This window comes from Triplophysa dalaica, chromosome 7 (genome assembly GCF_015846415.1).
Source record: "Triplophysa dalaica isolate WHDGS20190420 chromosome 7, ASM1584641v1, whole genome shotgun sequence".
NCBI classification, from domain to species: Eukaryota; Metazoa; Chordata; class Actinopteri; order Cypriniformes; family Nemacheilidae; genus Triplophysa; species Triplophysa dalaica.
Genome location: NC_079548.1, coordinates 9415205 through 9432413, shown reverse-complemented (window position 1 = coordinate 9432413; position 17209 = coordinate 9415205). Strand labels below are relative to the sequence as shown.

The window sequence follows — 17209 nt, the reverse complement described above, 5'->3', positions numbered from 1 at the left end:
GCTAAAGTTATTTATGTTGCATGTCACATACACTACCGGTCAAATTTTTTTGAACACTTGTTTTCATATTTTTCCATATTTTAGTATAATAATGAAGGAAAGGAAATTATGTTGTAACAAAAGCTAAATTAAAATGTATTATATTTATCATCTTCAGTGTAGTCACCTTTTGACTAGAATTTGCAGAAATGTTTTTTTGTTTTATCAAGCATTTTCTTGAGGTTCACCCTGAGATGGTTTTTAAACCATATGAAAGGAGTTCCCATCTATTCTGTGGTGTTATTGGCTGTCCCTTCTTCATTATTCAGTCAAAGTCATCCATTTCAAAAATATTTTTTATTAAATAAAATATTTGCATTCTCGTGAAAAAAAAAACATGTTTGTTTGCTAAATTATATTTTGTCTGCTAAACTATTATAAACTATACTATATATAAACTATCAGATATTTAACCATACACTTTCAGATCAAAAGTTTTTAAGTAAAGATAAACCTTTCTCAAGTGTCCCACAACTCTGACCGGTAGTGTATTTTATCATTATTATCTGATGTGCTTACAGCCTATTATGAATTCTAGTTAAAATCATAACCATAGCACAAATCATATTGTTATCCCTATATGTTCATGAAAAGTATAAATGGTTCTTATTTTGATCATAAATCTGTTTGTGGTCATGATGTTCTCTCCAAGGCTAACAGACTGTAACACAGGGATTAATGCCATCTGGATGTCAGAATCACTGCATTGCAGCCTCAACCAAACTTCCCCATCACGCTCGTGCTGAAGACACGCCTCCTCTGGTAGAAAGGGGGCGCTATAGAACAGCACAGCTTCATTTCAGACAGTGCCACCAGCACTTGTTCAATAATATATCGGCAAACGGAACAGTCCAAATACTTTCTAACACAAGCAACTTGAAAAGCTCTGTAAAAATTAATTGTATTATTACTCATTACTTTTTATTAGTAATCTTATCAATTGCTCATTCAGAAATATGGCTAATCTATATTATGTTAACAATATGCACTGGGAATTCTAGTTATCGTAATGCATAACTTTGTTTTGTTGTTATGCAAAATTTTTACAAAATCCTTTAATGTTTTCATCCATTTTATATTATTTAACAACATTCATTATAGGCAGTACAACAAACAGCACTTTATAAAAGACTTTAGTACTGGGAATAGATTAATAATTGTAATCAGTGATTGCAACAATGCAATGCATAATAAAAAACCTTTTACAGCAAACCTTATTTTTAAATTCACAAAACGGAAAAACTCAAATAAATTATGTTTTTTATTCCAACTGTAGGTTTAGCTCATAGCTTGCATTTAAGTGGCAGGCGTTTAAACATGTGATAAACCACACCCACTTCGATATTTTTAACCAATCGATTTAGAACCGTGGAGGCGGGACTTGCTAAGGCATTGTTTACCTCTGTTTCTGAAAGTAGGTCACATACAAGTGACAGTTAGCGGGTGGCAGGATCCGATTGCTGTAACAAAAACACACGTTATAGCGTTATACTAAATTCTTTAGGAATAAAAGATACTAACGATTACGGTTGGAACCCTGAAACAGGTAGGTTTGCCTTTGCCTCGCTTAGTTGATGCATGCAGCATACAGGATGTTGAGCTTTTGCTAAATCCGTGAGTCTCCGTTAGCGCTCGGACGAGATATGTGGCGATGCCTGTTGCTCTGTCCTGCAGATATTCTCATATGGGGCGTGGTATTGTATTTAAATCATTGTAATCAACGGTATGCGTAAAATAGCAAGTGATGTGCGCTTTTGTAAGCTATCATAATAACAAAATGTTCATCATTTAGACTTGCAAGGTCTGTCTAGCTGGTCACTTTCTGCGAGGCCTATCAAAGTGAACATGTTATGTATTTTTGGAAGTTAACAGTAAACTAATGTCAGCAAGATGTCAAATGGCTAGGTTTGTGATATTAAAAACGGACGGGTGAATGTCAGATATTAATTAAATACGATCGTGGTTAAAGTGAGCTTGTTGCCAGCTATGGCCCGATTCACATTTCGCGTCTTTTCCGCGAATGTAGACGCGCGCATTTTTTTTCATGAGCGTCGGCGTCGCATCGAGATCAAAAATTCAACTGTCAGAACGGCGCAAGCGCAACGCATGGTCATGTGACTAGAACCAACTTGCCAATACAGACAAGCTCTTTGAAAATGGAGAAGCAGATGATCACAGCATAACTAAATCTAGTAGCGTTATTGTAAAGTTATTGCAACGTATTTTCAGTGCATATAATTCATATATACTTTGTTTTTACCTCCTCGTCTCAACGGCTATCGTGGCCAACGGTTGCTTAGCGACAACAGACGCCAGGAGGGAGCAAAGTCCGGGCGATTTGGTGAAAAAAGGAGAACGCAGTGCAGATCCCGTTTTCCGAGCAGTTTAGACGCGAAATGTGAATCAGGCCTTTTTTTCCCCAAAAGGCCTGGACTTTGCGCTCTCGTGGCGTCTGTCGTTGCTAAGCAACCAGTCGCCAACCATGATTTTTTCATCTTGATGGGGCCCCGAAGCTCCTGAAAAAAAGAGAGTGTCGCACCGCATGCGTGCGGTTATTTAAAATAACGAATATGCGCGCTGAAAAGATGCGAAATGTGAATCGGGCCTCATAGTGTCTTTTAAAAACATCTCTGGTTCCTGTCATAACATCGGTTCCTGTCTTAACCACGATTCCCTGAGAAGTGGGAATAAGACATTGTAAAGCTTCCGCTACGGGAACTCTTCCCTTCTCCACTTTCCTGAAGTCATGTTGGATAACGGCAAGAAAAAACGAACACGGCGGTCTAATTATCTCAGGGAACCGAGGTTACGACGGTAACCACAGACGTTGACTTTCAAGAGCGGTCTCTCAACATTGCGGAGATTCCACTATGGGAACGGTATACAATCCCGCGGTGAGAGTAGCAAGATCAGCCCGACCAACTGGGTTGAAACACACCAAGCACGGGGTAATGTACACCAATCCAACCAATCAATGTAAGCCCGCAAAGCCCTTACCGGGCAGACTGCTCTCTAAGCGTTAGCATCATGCTAGGCCGACAGCTCGGAAGACAAATCGGGCAAGGAAATGAGCTGCGCTCTAAACTGGGTTGACAGAGACTTTGGCACATAACCCTATTTCGAGCGGAGAGTGATGCTGCAGTCGCCGGCACCAAAACGAATGCAATCAGCGCGGACTGAGAGCGCTTGTAAATCCCCTTAGTGTGCTTAGCCAAGCAAGGGGGCGCGAAGGAGATGGCTAGAGAGACCTCTCTTATTGAAACCGCTTAAAAAGGCTCGAAAGGGGGAAGAAAGAGATCCTTCATCAGCACCTACGCTAAGTCCCATGGCGGCACCGAAGGAGATCGCGGGGGAAACAGTCTCCTCACTCCCCTTAGAAATCTGACCACCAGCGTGAGCCTACCAATCAGTTGCCCATCAACTGGAGAATGAAACTAGGGGATGGCAGCCAGATAAACTTTCAGCGTGGACGGGGCCGCCGTTTTTCAGCCTGTACCGCAAGAAGCGTAAAATACCGGACACGAACCAAGACACCGGTTCGATACTGTTATCACTGCACCTGCATATCCTACGAGAAACAAACGCAGGGCGCGTTCTCCGCCGCGAGCAGACATAAGTCGCCCATGTGAACCCTCACAGATTAGCTCGTACCGAGACTGAGTCATATGTGTGACTATATGAGCGCTTTATGCTCAACACAGCAACGAGATACACTTACAGCTGTTTAGCACGTCTCACTAATGGACTAATCGACATATCAGTAAGAGAGCTCAAAATCAGGGCTTAAATGGCACACATGATAAGGGCACAAAAAAAACGTGCCCAGAAAGAGGACAGAGAAAACGGTCCAACAAGCAGTAGGAACACAACCTTATGCAAAGGGGTAAGCTTGTATGTGAAACTGTTGAAGCATAGCAAGCCAGCAGCGCTTAACTAAGACCAGCTCAGGATCTAGCCATCCCACAAGCAGTACACAGAGCAACGTCAAAAATGCAGTACCAACTGTGTAGCAAACGTGGGCTCGAGCGGCTGCTGCTAGGTCAGCAGCTCTGCCAAATCCAGCCAGATGTCAAAATAACAAGGATGCGAAGACATTCGCTCCCTGAATGAATTCACATATGGAATGGCCACATGAATCACAGAAAACGCCTACTTCGAGGTGTTGTCTGAAGTAAAACAAATATGTCACTCAGTTTGGGGTACAATTACTCGTATGTCGATATGAGAACCGCCAAAATCACCTGATATAAGGGGCTGACTGGATATGACACAGATATGATATAACTAAAAAAAGCGAGGATCTATTAAGTGGTGATAGGAAGCACGAAATGATGGGTCATGATGCTTTCCTGTAGCTCAGTGGTTACAGCTTGACACTAGCAATGCCAAGGTCATGGGTTTGATCCCAGGAGATTGCACATAGTCAGAAACAAATGTATAATACAATGCAATGTAAGTCGCTTTGGATAAAAGCATCTGCCAAATGCATAAATGTAAATGGGTCAGGTCACGTCGGACAGCATATATACAAGGCAAAACCTTAGGAAAAGGGTCTGCTCTTTGTGTGAGAAGTGGCCGAAATATACTTTGTTACATAATAAGCCGTTGCACTGGGGTCTGCTCATGTAAGTGTCCACACTTTGGCGTTGTTTACGAAGTTTAGTGGAGAAAGAACTATCTGTCAATAGCTTGCGCGGTAGGCATCATAGCAAAGTCAGTTGCCGCTCTCAGATCCCTTATGGCGTCTGTCTCCAGGCTTCCGCTATCCAGTAACTGCAGGGTCTTAGCCTGGAAATCCTGCAGCACCGCCATCGTGTGCAGAGTGGAAGCAGCTTCCCCAGAAGAGGTGTAAGCCTTGTCTGCGACTGGGCGATGAGCCCTAAAGGCTTCGGTGGCAGGCCTTCTTCCAAATTACGAGGTGGAGGACAGGCACAGATGATCAGCGAGGGTGAAGGAAGGATACAGATGATCGGCGAGGGGAGGCAAGCACATGTAACCGTGGGCCTCATCCCCGTCCACGTGGGCGGACATGGCCTGCATAGTAGCATGAATGTACTGACTGTGGTGCAGACCGCAATTTGTCGCCCCGCTTTGAAGTACCAGGAGTCGAGCTTCCTTTTAGGCGGCTCCTCCGGAGGGTCCAGTTGAGGTCAAACTCCTTAACCGCCTTCTCTAGGACCCTCACAAACTCCTCATGGAAGACCCGGATGCTCTACCCAGTCCTTATCCGAGATGGACATAGAGTTGTTGTCCTCCTCGACGCTGAAGCCCGCGATGGCAGGTGAAAGCTCTCCTCAATGAAAAGGACTGGGGAATGAGGCGAACAGCAGATAACGGCAGCCCCGGTCGTCGCCGCTTCCACACCGAATGGGTGGGTCCACAAGCTGCTTGCTGGTGGCAGTGAGCCTCAACCCGAAGACTCCAAGAGCAATGTTCCTGCTGAAGGCAGCCTCAGCATGAGCCAGGCCCAGGCAGGCAATGCAGTGCTTATGGGTATCCAGAAGGCCAATGGGGCCTGCACAAAGACTACCAAAAGCACCAGAAGTGGTCTGAATGTTGTGCGTCTTCATACGCAACAACTCTTATTAAACCTCTGATGGATAGATGCAATGCATGTCTGTGAAAACTTTAAACATGTAACATAACATCACTTCTTGTTGTGTACAAACTGTTATTTACTTTGGGGTGCAAAAGGATCCCCAAGAGGGAGGACTTCAGAAGGAGAATGTGCTTTAAGCTCATCATTGTGTGTAGTGGGATGGGCATAACTGTAAATAACAAAGCGAAAGCATTAAGTGCATAATTCAGGAGAGATCAGGTTGTGCATGCGCGCTTTTTAGCCACTATGCATTTGTGAAAGATCTATGGAACAATCAGAGATCGATAGTAGTATTATAGTCGGATATTACATATATCATGCTCTAGTATTTCATAGACACATTTTTAAATGTTTTGCCTTTAATACAGTTCTTAAGTATATTCAAAATCTGTCTTTTGTACTTTAAAAATTAAAGTACTTAATTTAAAGAAGATATTGATTTTAATGTAAACCAGGATTATAATGTTAAAACAATAACATTTATTTATGAAATGTAGTGGAGTGGAGTAAAAATTATGATATACTTGATTATGTAAGAAAATACTAGAATTTATTATTTATTGGAAAGTTTGCCAAAGGATTAATAAAGCAACCAAAAAATCTTTCTTTGACAAATCGGAAAAATAATCGTAAGATTAGTCGACAATTAAAATGTCGCATGTCTTGTGACAATTGGCCAGTTTTTTTGCTGCCGTTATCCAATAAGACTTCAGGAAAGTGGAGAAGGGATGATTTCCCAAAGTGGATCTACCCAATGTTGAGAACTAAAGTTACTGTTGGGTGACGACCAAAAACCCACTAAATATGAATATTGAAAGGATTGCAAAGAATCAATAGAAAACCCGAGTTGTTATCGTTATATTACATAAATATAGACATTTCTTTCAAAAAGGTGCACATCTCACAATACATTAACCCTATGTTTATTTCATAGCTTTAAAAGAATTTACTTAAAATTATTCACTGTTTGTTTTCTCTTGTGGGACTGTCTGTTCTCTCTCAGTGATTGACAGGTGTAGAGGCCACTGGTAGGCATGTCGAGGCGGAGCAGAAATAGCAGAGCCTGGAGGTACGTGTGGAGCGGAATCCGAAGGGATGCAGATGCGAGAGCTTTGGTTCTGGCCTCCGAAAGTGACGAGTGGGGTTACGATCGCCAGCAGGTGACTGTGAATGAAGTGATTCTAATACTGCTGTAATATGTGAATGCCTACATACAGTATATTACAGTGGTTATTTATAATTAGATGTCATTAGTAATGGATTTTTTACCTTAATTACTGTGTTCGAACTGGTATAGTGTTAGCAGCGCAAAGTTTATGGGTTCGCTCCCTAGGGACATGCGCACATATTGACAAAATGTATACCATTCATGCACTGTACATTGCTTTGGATAAAAGGACAAAATGTAAAGCGCACACGAGCCATTTCAGCATACATTCCCATATAAGTCAGGAGCAAGAGAAAGAATGCCTTAATCCAAGTGTTGAATTTGGTTGCCATACACCTATTCTACCATAGATCTTAATTTTCAGCATGCGTTTGATTCGCAGTATAGTGATTCAGATTCAGAAGCTGAGTATCCAGCCATTGTGCCAGAGGTTCCGAGTGCAGTGCCCGTGACTGGAGAGTCATACTGCAGTTGTGATTCACAGATGGAGCTCGGCTGTAACCCGCGACTCCGGGGTTACACTCACCTGCGGGACTGCCACTGTGGAGAAGATGACCAAGGTAGTGCCATGCCTGTTATGTTAATAACTGTCATCAGTCAGTGTGGGTTGTGAGTTCGAAACCAGCCCGCTTGGAATAATATTGGCTGTTAACATGTTTGTTAGATTTCGACTGGGTGTGGGATGAAGGCATCCGGTCATCTGCAACAGTGCTGAGCTGCGAGAACAGAAAAGTGAGCTTCCATTCGGAATATAGCTGTGGGACAGCGGCCATTCGTGGCTCCAAGGATCTCTCGGATGGACAGCATTTCTGGGAGATCAAAATGACTTCTCCTGTCTACGGCACAGATATGGTAGGTATAAATGAGCCACACAATGGTAATGGGTTTTGCATGGGTTTGCATAGCTCCAAATGTGCTGTTTGTTTGTTTTTAATATTGAATCAATGATGGTATTTTTATTTAGATGGTAGGTATTGGCACATCAGATGTAAATCTGGACAAATATAGACACACGTTCTGCAGCCTGCTGGGTAAAGATGAAAACAGCTGGGGTCTGTCATATACAGGTAAAACAAGTTTAGTTAACAAACATGACAGTACTAACGTTCACAAACACTTGGTCTTTCAAAAGAATCCCTAAGTCCTATGTTATTTAAAGGCATAGTTGTGTTTCCTTCAGGTCTGTTGCATCATAATGGTGACAAAGTGAGCTTTTCATCACGTTTCGGCCAGGGTTCTATTATTGGCGTTCACTTGGACACTTGGCACGGAACCCTCACCTTCTATAAAAACCGCAAATGCATCGGTGAGAGCAGCAGAGTTGTTTTCAGCTGTGACCTTTCCATTCTTGTGTTTTGAAATATGCAAAAAAAAAAATCCAAATGAAGGATGATAGAATTACAGTGAGCTTCTTGTGCAAGGAATGTTTTGTGAGGACATACCTGGAAAGCAGTTTTTCAATGTTTGTCAATAACAAACATGCATTTGGTAACATTTATCTTTTGTATATGTTTGTGTATCTGTGTGCGTGGTAGGTGTAGCAGCTACAGAGATGAAAAACAAGCGTGTGTTTCCTATGGCATGTTCCACAGCTGCCAAAAGCAGTATGAAGGTGATTCGTTCTGTTTCGGCCCCCACCTCCCTTCAATACCTTTGCTGCTCTCGTCTCCGCCAGCTCCTCCCCTCTGGAGTCGATGCTCTTCGAGTTTTGCCCTTGCCACCTGGTCTTAGACATCTTCTTCACTCCAAACTGGGATGGGTGCTGAGTCTGGACCACACACACCTGCACACAATCTCAAACACACATACCCCTCCCGGGCCCTCCTCGGGTAGTGACTCTGAGGGCTGCTCCTCCGACCCAGAGGCCTGTCAACGGAAACGCTGCCGCTGGACCTGAGACTGTGCCCTCCTCATACCCATCCACCCATCCTCTCATTACACACACATTTAAAATATTTCCTCAGATGAAAAAAATCTACATGTAAACACTGGACCTGTGATGTCTCCCAAAAAGGTGGATAACTGAGTTTGCTGAGTAACTTTAAACAGAATTCAAGGTCTGTTGAGCCAGTTTTACTAGTTGTATTGCTGGTAACCTTTCATTTAAGGTTCAAAAGGTAGCTTCCCCCTTAAGATGACGTTTGGATACATAACAGTATTCAGTCTTTTTTGTTTTCTATTGTTCTATTGTGAAGTCCCAAATACACAATGGAATGACGATGTTCATCAGCTCCTTGGATAACAAACATGACCTTTGTGACTCTTATGATGTAGGGAAACAACATGCCACCATTTGAAATGCAGGTAAAAACTGATACACACTAAGGCAGAGATCTATTCATACACATAAACAAAACATATACCCTACATTTTTCAATTACCGGCATCATATCACATGGGGTAGAAGAACTCTGCAGATGAGATGTTTCATAGGATTCGTTATATCTTAATATTTGAATTTCTTTATCAAACAATCATCACTTGTGTTATTATTTTATCAATGAATTCGAAGTTACTGGAAGTGAACAGCAGCGACATCAAAATGAATACTGTCAGTAAAATATGTTTTTAATAACATAAAGTTTAGAATGTGTGTACTTTAACCGTTTTTATCTTTAGGAATTATTTTGGATGCTAGTCATTACTCAAGTATGTATGTCTTTGAACAGTATTTGAAAAATGCTGTTTTCCTGAAAATATTGAAATGCAGTTATCAAACTGACTGAATTTAATTCAGTTTTTAATCTGTGCAACAATTCTACATGAGGTTCATATTGAATTCACATGGGGTTTTTATTGCAGATTTTGTAATGCATTGTAAAGAAAGTGAAACATGCTTTCGTTATGCATAAAGCACTTTCTCGCTTATTGTATGTAAAGAAATATATACAGCTCCCCATACTGTGTCTTATGCATATTGTATGTCCTAAGTGCTATCTCATTGACTCTGTATTAATCTTTCTCTCTCTATGCCCCCCAGTCTTCTCATTCTTCTAAATCATACTTTAAGCATGGCCTTTTATATTAATTTAAAAAAATGTTGAAAATATATATGCATTAAAGGGGCTGGGTGTTTTTTTATTCTTAATAAAGATTTTCAAAAATGTATTATAGTGTTGTTCTTTGTATATGGGATTTCACATAGTTAATACTAAGACCTTTATCAAACAAATAACATATATAGTAATATACATTTCTTGCTTTTGTGGAGGATGTTTTTCGTTTAATCCAGCATGTATGTAACATTTATGCAACAATAACGTTTGTCATTTGTAATTCTTAAACGGCATTATTACTTAAATAAATATAAACTTGTTTAACTGTACATTAAATATTTATGCTTGTGTTAGGGAATGGAATATTAAAAACATTTAAACGGAACGGACGATATTTCACCGTGTTTCACACGGACTGATTTTCCTGACGGATTGTAGCAGGCGTGACGTAACTGTGGAGGTCAAGTCAAACAGAGTGGTAAGACAGAACTGTCATTGACACAAACATATGCTGGAATGGGTCGTATTTGTATTTATTTAATAAATTAATTTGCTTTTATTTAGATTGAGTGGAAGTTTGAAATTTACCAGTGTAATATCTTGAATGTTTTGAGATAACGGTATGTAACACGTGCTCAGAAGGCAGCTGAATGTAGCAGAAATGTATTAATTACGTATAACTTTAGTAATGACGACGTTCAGTATTTGCTTCAATAAGACCTAAGTGTCCTTTTTGTCATAAGTCTTGTGATTGATCATACATAGGTAAACCACATAATTACATAAACGTGATCCTTTGTTTTTAAACAGGTTTCCTTGTTTTTAAACTCACTTTTACAAATGGAAACGTCATGACAAAAGCGTCTTGATCATTTTAAGGGCAATGCATTACAGTTCAGATTACGTTTATCTAAGAAAAATAGTTTCTGCTCGAATTATGTCATAAAATACACAGTTATTGGCATGGCAAACATTTAAGACTATTTTCTTTTTTTATAGTATTTTGTTAAATCACAGATTTATTAGGAATGTGTGAACCTGCATATCAGATGCAATTATTGTTAATGGTAGGCAAGATCTAAATAAACATAAATAATACAAATTTATACAAACACAAAATACATAATTTTTTGTCAATTTTCACTACTTAAAGTTGCATCAATAATTTTTCAATGTCCATTATTACTTTAAATTTTGTAATTCTCTTCTTTGTATTTTAGGCAACATGGTAAAGAAAAAGCGTCTGCGGCTTATAGCCGATATGGCACGGAAGATCCGGGCCTACCGAGAACTCAAGAACCGACCAAATGACTCTCAACGCTACGCGTTAGACTACGAAACCATGACACGACCGTTCACTGGTAAAAAGCTACCAGTGCTGTCTTGGGAAGATGTGCGTAGAGAAACACGACTTTTTACACTGCTAGCTGGCATGCGCATGTTTGGCGTGGGGCGGCTCTTCACACGCAAGTCTTGGCTGGATGAACATACAGAACCATGTTATTGGAAAATAACAAAAGTCAAGGTGGATTATACAGCAGAAGTAAGAAGTGAATGTTGTATCAGGTAATTGAGATGATTAATTGTTCAAATATTGTGTAAGTAAAAAAATACTGTTTTCTTGGCTTTAGAATATGGACCATGGAAAAGCATGGGGCATCCTAACATTTAGAGGTAAGTCTAGACCTCTTCTAAAAAATGTATAATACATTTGATTTTTTTGTCACTTGTTGGATAAAATTGTCATCTAAATGAATAAATACAGATGTAAGACCAATGGTGTCTCACATTTTTCCGACTGCTATAATATACTGTCCTCTACTAGAGTAGTCATCACAATGCATTGAACAGATATTTTTTTGGACAGACCAAGTGTCTTATTTCTCATCATATTTGAGTGGCACAGCATTGTGTTTTTCACTGACGTATTTGAGTTTATAGTAGAATTATACTATAGTTTTTTTTTTATGAATAAGACCGCACCATCACTGCAGCAAACTTATTTGGTGTTCCAGGTAAAGAGGAACTCACAGAACATGAGGTGGATAAAGCCATGTACCATGACTGGCGTCTGGTTCCCAAACATGAAGAAGAGGCTTTTAAACTATGTGACCCAGTTCCTGAGCCTCCTGTTCGTTACGTGCAGTATCCTCCTCTCCTGCGTGCTATGATTTTGGCTCAGCAAGCAAAACAGCTGGGTGTGGCAGCGAGCGCCATCCCAGAGCCCTCTTTACCATTGAAACGGAATGTGCTGCTCAGTAATGAGTATTTCAGGAGTCAGGAAGAGAAGAAAAAGCAGGAGGGAACACCTGTTTGATGCTGGTGCTGGTCCTGTCTTAGTAATTATCGGCTGTGGTGATGTGAGTTCTGCCTCTTGATGGTATTGTTCCATATTAAGTGTTCATTGCTCACAATAAGAACATGTTTTATTTAAGGATATAGTTTGTATGAGGTTTTCATTCATCATTCTGAAAATATGTGGTAAATGTAGGGGGAGATTTCAAAGGAGATTCCTGTTGCTCATGTCAATAGGTGTTCAACCCCAGAAGTTGAAACCTGTGCGCAAAGACTGTTTTTTTATTTTGTCTGTGATAAAAAAATGTCTGTGTTCTGTAAGATAATTGAAAAGTACGATTGTTTGCGTTATTTGCTTTAATTAAACGTCTCAGAATAAATGTGGGTGATCTGATTGTCGTCTCATTTAATAGTAGATTTTAATGTCACAGAATCCTTCAGGTCCATTTGAAGGCTGGCTTGATGATTACTAATGAATTGGGCTGGCTTGATGATTTTTCATAAATTAACCAATGTACTCATTTTGGCATTTTTAGGGCAAAACGCAATAATTAATTTAATGCTTTAAAAAAAGTAATACATGTATTAAATATTAAGTTAAATATTCTTATTATTTTTGTATTTTGTACTTTGTATTATATTTAATGCTTTAAAATAGTAATACATGTATTAAATATTAAGTTAAATATTCTTATTATATAAAAATACTTTTTGCGTTATTCTCCCAAAAGGGAGTTCCAATAGTGCGCGCATGCGCATGTCAACTAGCGACAGGCATCAGCGCGCGCAGGCATCTGCTCCATCTTTCCTCCGAAAACTCTTGAGGCATCCTCGTGCCCTGCAATTATGATCATACTTTTCCTAACGCTGTTTGCGAACGTTTTTAAGACCGGTAAGTAAGAGTCTTTTTAACCGGTTTTTGTTTATCTGCACTAAAGAGTGTTGGGACGACTCAAACATTTCTCGTCTGCGGGTTATTTGTGCTTCATTTCGTGAGTTATTGTCTGGTAAGCCGCCTATCCAGATCTACGAGATATTGTGCTGGGTGTGGATAATTGCAAGGCAGAATACGTAACTTGTCATATTTTATTTAACTGTACACCTTCAGGACAAACTTTGTTATTAAAAGCATTTCGCTTACTTACACTACACGAGGCTATTTACGTCTTTTCCGAATAGGTTTAACTTACCATTAAGGGGTTACCACATAGTAAATTCTAATACCCTGAACAAACCTGTGGATGTTTCTAAATAGAAAGGTTTATGTTTTTAAATGCATTAAGTTGAATTATTTGCATGTTGGTTTCTACGTTTTACATCATATTAATAGTGGAGGTAAGTCTGTTTTCCTGCGATTGGCTCAGATAAGTATTCTCATTCGCCACGCTCACCCGTGATTGGCTGTTAAGTATCAGACTGCGTTATGCTTTAAACGTGATTGGCCAGCTGCTTTGGGGTAGTGCTCGAGACCTTATAATGGGTTCTTAAAGTTCGCTGTCAGATCAAAACGAGCTCATGGATTTAGGGGCCAAAAGATCGTGAGTCTGGTGTGTAAGAGGACTCGTACTTCGGTAATAAACTGCAGGGCACTTAAATCGAACCTATATAGAACAGGAAACTAGAATAGATTATGAATAAGACACATTTTATTTTGTATTATATTATATTATTATATTATTTTAAATTGTGTCTTAAGTAGCACAGGAACTTTTTTAGTAATCGTCAAAAATACATTAAAGTAAAGATTTTTCTTTTTGCCTGAAAGTCATTAGGATATTAAGTAAAGATCCTGTTCCATGAAGATATTTTATACATTTTTTAATGTATAAAAACTTTACTTTTGTGAGTGGATGGTCTGCTACAGAGCCTCAGATTAACAACTTCAAAGGCGATATTCTCAATATTTAGCATTTTTTGCACCCTCAAATTCCAGCTTTGTAAACACTTGTTGTTCCGCCATATAGTTTCCTATCCTAATAAACCATGTATCTATAGAAAGCATATTTCTTCAGCATTCAGATGATGTAAACATCTCAGTTTCGAAAAATCTACCCTTAAGACTGGTTTTGTCCTCCAGGGTCACGTATAATTAATAATAAAATATAAACTTTTAAATGCTTATGTTGTCAGCGGGATTATTGTCGTGGCATTGGGCGATTCGTGGCAAAGTCTTCTACATATTAATGATTCTAACAGGCATTGACCGATTTTATACATTTTAATGAAAATATTTAATAAAGAATGTATCAGTTACAAAATCTTGTATTTATTATTCTTGGATTGTGGAAGGTTTGAATTGTAATACATTATAATGAAACATTACACTGTACTCCATAACTCAAGAATGTTTTATTAGAATAACACACATGCCCATAGATTTATCAAGTGTGACACAAATTACTACTTTGTACTTCATAGAAACCTGCAAATGCATCACTTAGTTTTGTATGTTAATGCCAGGATGGACCGGTGTAAACGAGCGCACGTTCATAGCGGTGAAGCCAGATGGTGTTCAGCGCAGACTGGTGGGCGAGATCATCCGCCGCTTTGAACGCAAGGGCTTCAAACTGGTCGGCATGAAGTTCCTACAGGTGAGAGTGCAACCGGGTCATCCAGACAAACATCAACTTCTACTTATCACTTGTAACGCAATATTAAACATTGACATTGCTTTTATATTGACAAGATTTCGTGTAGAGCATGACATTTGCAATAACTATGTGCATGTCTGTTAACCAAGCTTCATGTATTTGTGTGTACTTTGTAGGCATCTGAAGAGCAGATCAGACAGCACTACTATGCACTGAGAGAGAAACCTTTCTACAGTGGCTTGGTCAAATACATGAGCTCTGGACCCATTGTAGCTATGGTACGGGTTAAATATATTGTAGAATTCTGATGGGCTTGTTGTGTTATGGCATGCACCTCAAATGAGCTGTGTGTCACTGTTTTCTTTCTGGTTTCTTAGGCGTGGCAGGGGTTGGATGTGGTAAAGACTTCCAGAAAGATGCTTGGAGAGACGAATCCAGCAGACTCTCCTCCAGGGACTATCAGAGGAGACTACTGTGTGGAAGTGGGCAGGTTGGTGTGAGGTCAACTATCAAATGGCCTTTTAGTGTCTCTGGGTATTTTTCCCCCCAAAACATTACATGATACTTAAAGGAGTCATATGACATGATTAAAAACATTATTAACTTGTGTTTTTGGTACTATACAATGTCTTTATACGTTTTAAGGAGGAAAAAGCATTGTTGTAGCAATTGTAGTCTGTTGTCAGACATGAAACGAATATGAAATAGTGACTAAACAAAAGCTCGTATTTAAAACAACCAAATGTCACTTTAACTGCTGGTAAAATCCTGATTTATTAACACAACATCACCATAGATCTACATTAAAAAGAGGCTATATAATGTGAATTTGGCTATATTACTTATTTGCCATATGCTGTTGTTCCTCCTCTCATCAATGTGTTGCTGTATTATGAGCGCTTCTTTGATTTTAAATGCGAGTTATAGTTTTATTGAAGATCCCGTATAGCGCAGATAATTTGGAGCAAATAGAGAAAAAAATAAAATACACTGTTACACGGAGTAACAACTACACAGCGCACCAAACTCACTGGTAGAGGGCAAGAAGAGCTTGCACACAAACACACGGAGCACATAGAGAAAGGGTGTGTTGGAAACACTGCTAACCTTTCGTCAAGTCCTGATAAACTCGGTCGGACGTCTTCTCTTTCAGAACATTTGTGACTGTTGACGGATTGGAAACGTTGCGCATTCCGCTGCATTCCAAAGTTCAAGTTTGGTAACCTGCGAATTTGAATCACATGAAGACGTGCGACCACATAGATATGTCACGGCGTGACCATTCTCTCGTCAGGGTGTTCGCAGCTGCATGTGACAAATATTTGCGTGCTCAAACTGCAATGTGACCAGGGCATCACTCTGAGACGTTGCGCGTCATAACAGTTGTAGAAGCAGCAGTCTTAGATTAAACAATGAAACAAGTGGGTTAAAACCACATATGCAAGCATAGCATGCATGTTTTTATTTAGTGTTATGCATCTCCAATGGAATATGCACCACGGCTGTGATAACTGCAGCTACGCCTTCATTGCGTGTACATTTGGGCGGTGTCATCCAAACATTACCACAAACTGTCGTACAAATTTGGGGGCGTGATTGATTCTGATCTGGCAGATCTGGATCAGACTTTTCTCTTTGAGTAAATAATTTTGTGCAAAACTTAAAATTTTGTGACTTTGGAGGGTTATATCACACACTAAATCAAAAGCAAAACATAAAATTCCATCATATGACTCCTTTAAGACATTTTTTTTTTATTAATTTTGTTTCTAGTTATCTCTATTTAAGAAATCGGAAAAGAGTAAGGTCTGATTTTAATAAATCTTGTAAATTCTTATTTTTGTATAATGTTTATTTATGGTTTTCTCTGCAGGAATGTTATCCATGGCAGTGATTCAGTTGAAAGTGCCCAGAGAGAGATGGCACTGTGGTTTAAGGAGAATGAATTATTGTGCTGGGAGGAGTGCAGTGAGCACTGGATCTATGCTTGAGACAGTCATGCGCTTATTGTAACGGCTTTTACACCCCTGAAGTGCATCTAGCAAATCAGAGAAACCTTGACACTGCGACAATAAATTAACATTGCTGAAATAAACATTGCTCAAGCCATCAAGTGACCAAAATACTTTAAAGTCAGCCACAGCTTTATCTTGACAGACTTTTTTGGTTTAGGTAGTTTTGGTCAAGCTGTTTTGAATGTAATAAGAATTTGTATTTTGGATTTGCTCATTGTTAAAAATGTTTCATCTTCCTAAGTCTGTGCTATTGTTGATAAATGTCCTTATGGGAACCTTAATGCACTACTCAAAAGTTCTCAGCACTTAAAATGTCAACAGCCACTTGAAAGAGATTGTTTACATTTGTACGTCCAACTTTTGAGCAGGTCACATTGTCATCTTTATGAGGGGCACCTTACATCGCAAATAAATTCATTTGTACATTTCATCTTTGTCGTCCATATTATTCTAAATAAATATTTTAATGTAGCACTGGTCTTCAAAATCCTGTTGAATATATCAAG

At 39.4% G+C, this 17209-nt stretch overlaps 3 protein-coding genes across 4 annotated transcripts; all 3 read left to right on the top strand.

Moving 5' to 3' along the window:
• Positions 1–1428: 1428 nt before the first annotated feature.
• spsb3a (splA/ryanodine receptor domain and SOCS box containing 3a) lies at positions 1429–9912 on the top strand. Its single transcript, XM_056752636.1, has 7 exons — positions 1429–1585; positions 6642–6798; positions 7189–7366; positions 7471–7658; positions 7771–7873; positions 7987–8112; positions 8342–9912. Exons 2-7 carry the CDS (start codon positions 6673–6675, stop codon positions 8701–8703), a joined length of 1083 nt encoding a protein of 360 aa, XP_056608614.1. The 5' UTR covers positions 1429–1585; positions 6642–6672; the 3' UTR covers positions 8704–9912.
• A 307-nt stretch (positions 9913–10219) lies between these two features.
• Positions 10220–12476, top strand: mrps34 (mitochondrial ribosomal protein S34). Of its 2 annotated transcripts, none has more exons than XM_056753275.1 (4): positions 10220–10280; positions 11023–11345; positions 11434–11476; positions 11818–12476. In XM_056753275.1, the coding sequence occupies exons 2-4, from the start codon at positions 11028–11030 to the stop codon at positions 12117–12119; spliced, it is 663 nt and encodes a 220-aa protein (XP_056609253.1). In that variant the 5' UTR covers positions 10220–10280; positions 11023–11027; the 3' UTR covers positions 12120–12476. The 2 variants fall into 2 exon arrangements, with proteins under 2 accessions (XP_056609253.1, XP_056609252.1); XM_056753274.1 differs by lacking the exon at positions 10220–10280 and adding an exon at positions 10287–10422.
• A 382-nt stretch (positions 12477–12858) lies between these two features.
• nme3 (NME/NM23 nucleoside diphosphate kinase 3) lies at positions 12859–17131 on the top strand. The gene is made up of 5 exons (XM_056751930.1): positions 12859–12989; positions 14558–14688; positions 14865–14966; positions 15066–15178; positions 16562–17131. Exons 1-5 carry the CDS (start codon positions 12944–12946, stop codon positions 16677–16679), a joined length of 510 nt encoding a protein of 169 aa, XP_056607908.1. The 5' UTR covers positions 12859–12943; the 3' UTR covers positions 16680–17131.
• Positions 17132–17209: the final 78 nt, after the last annotated feature.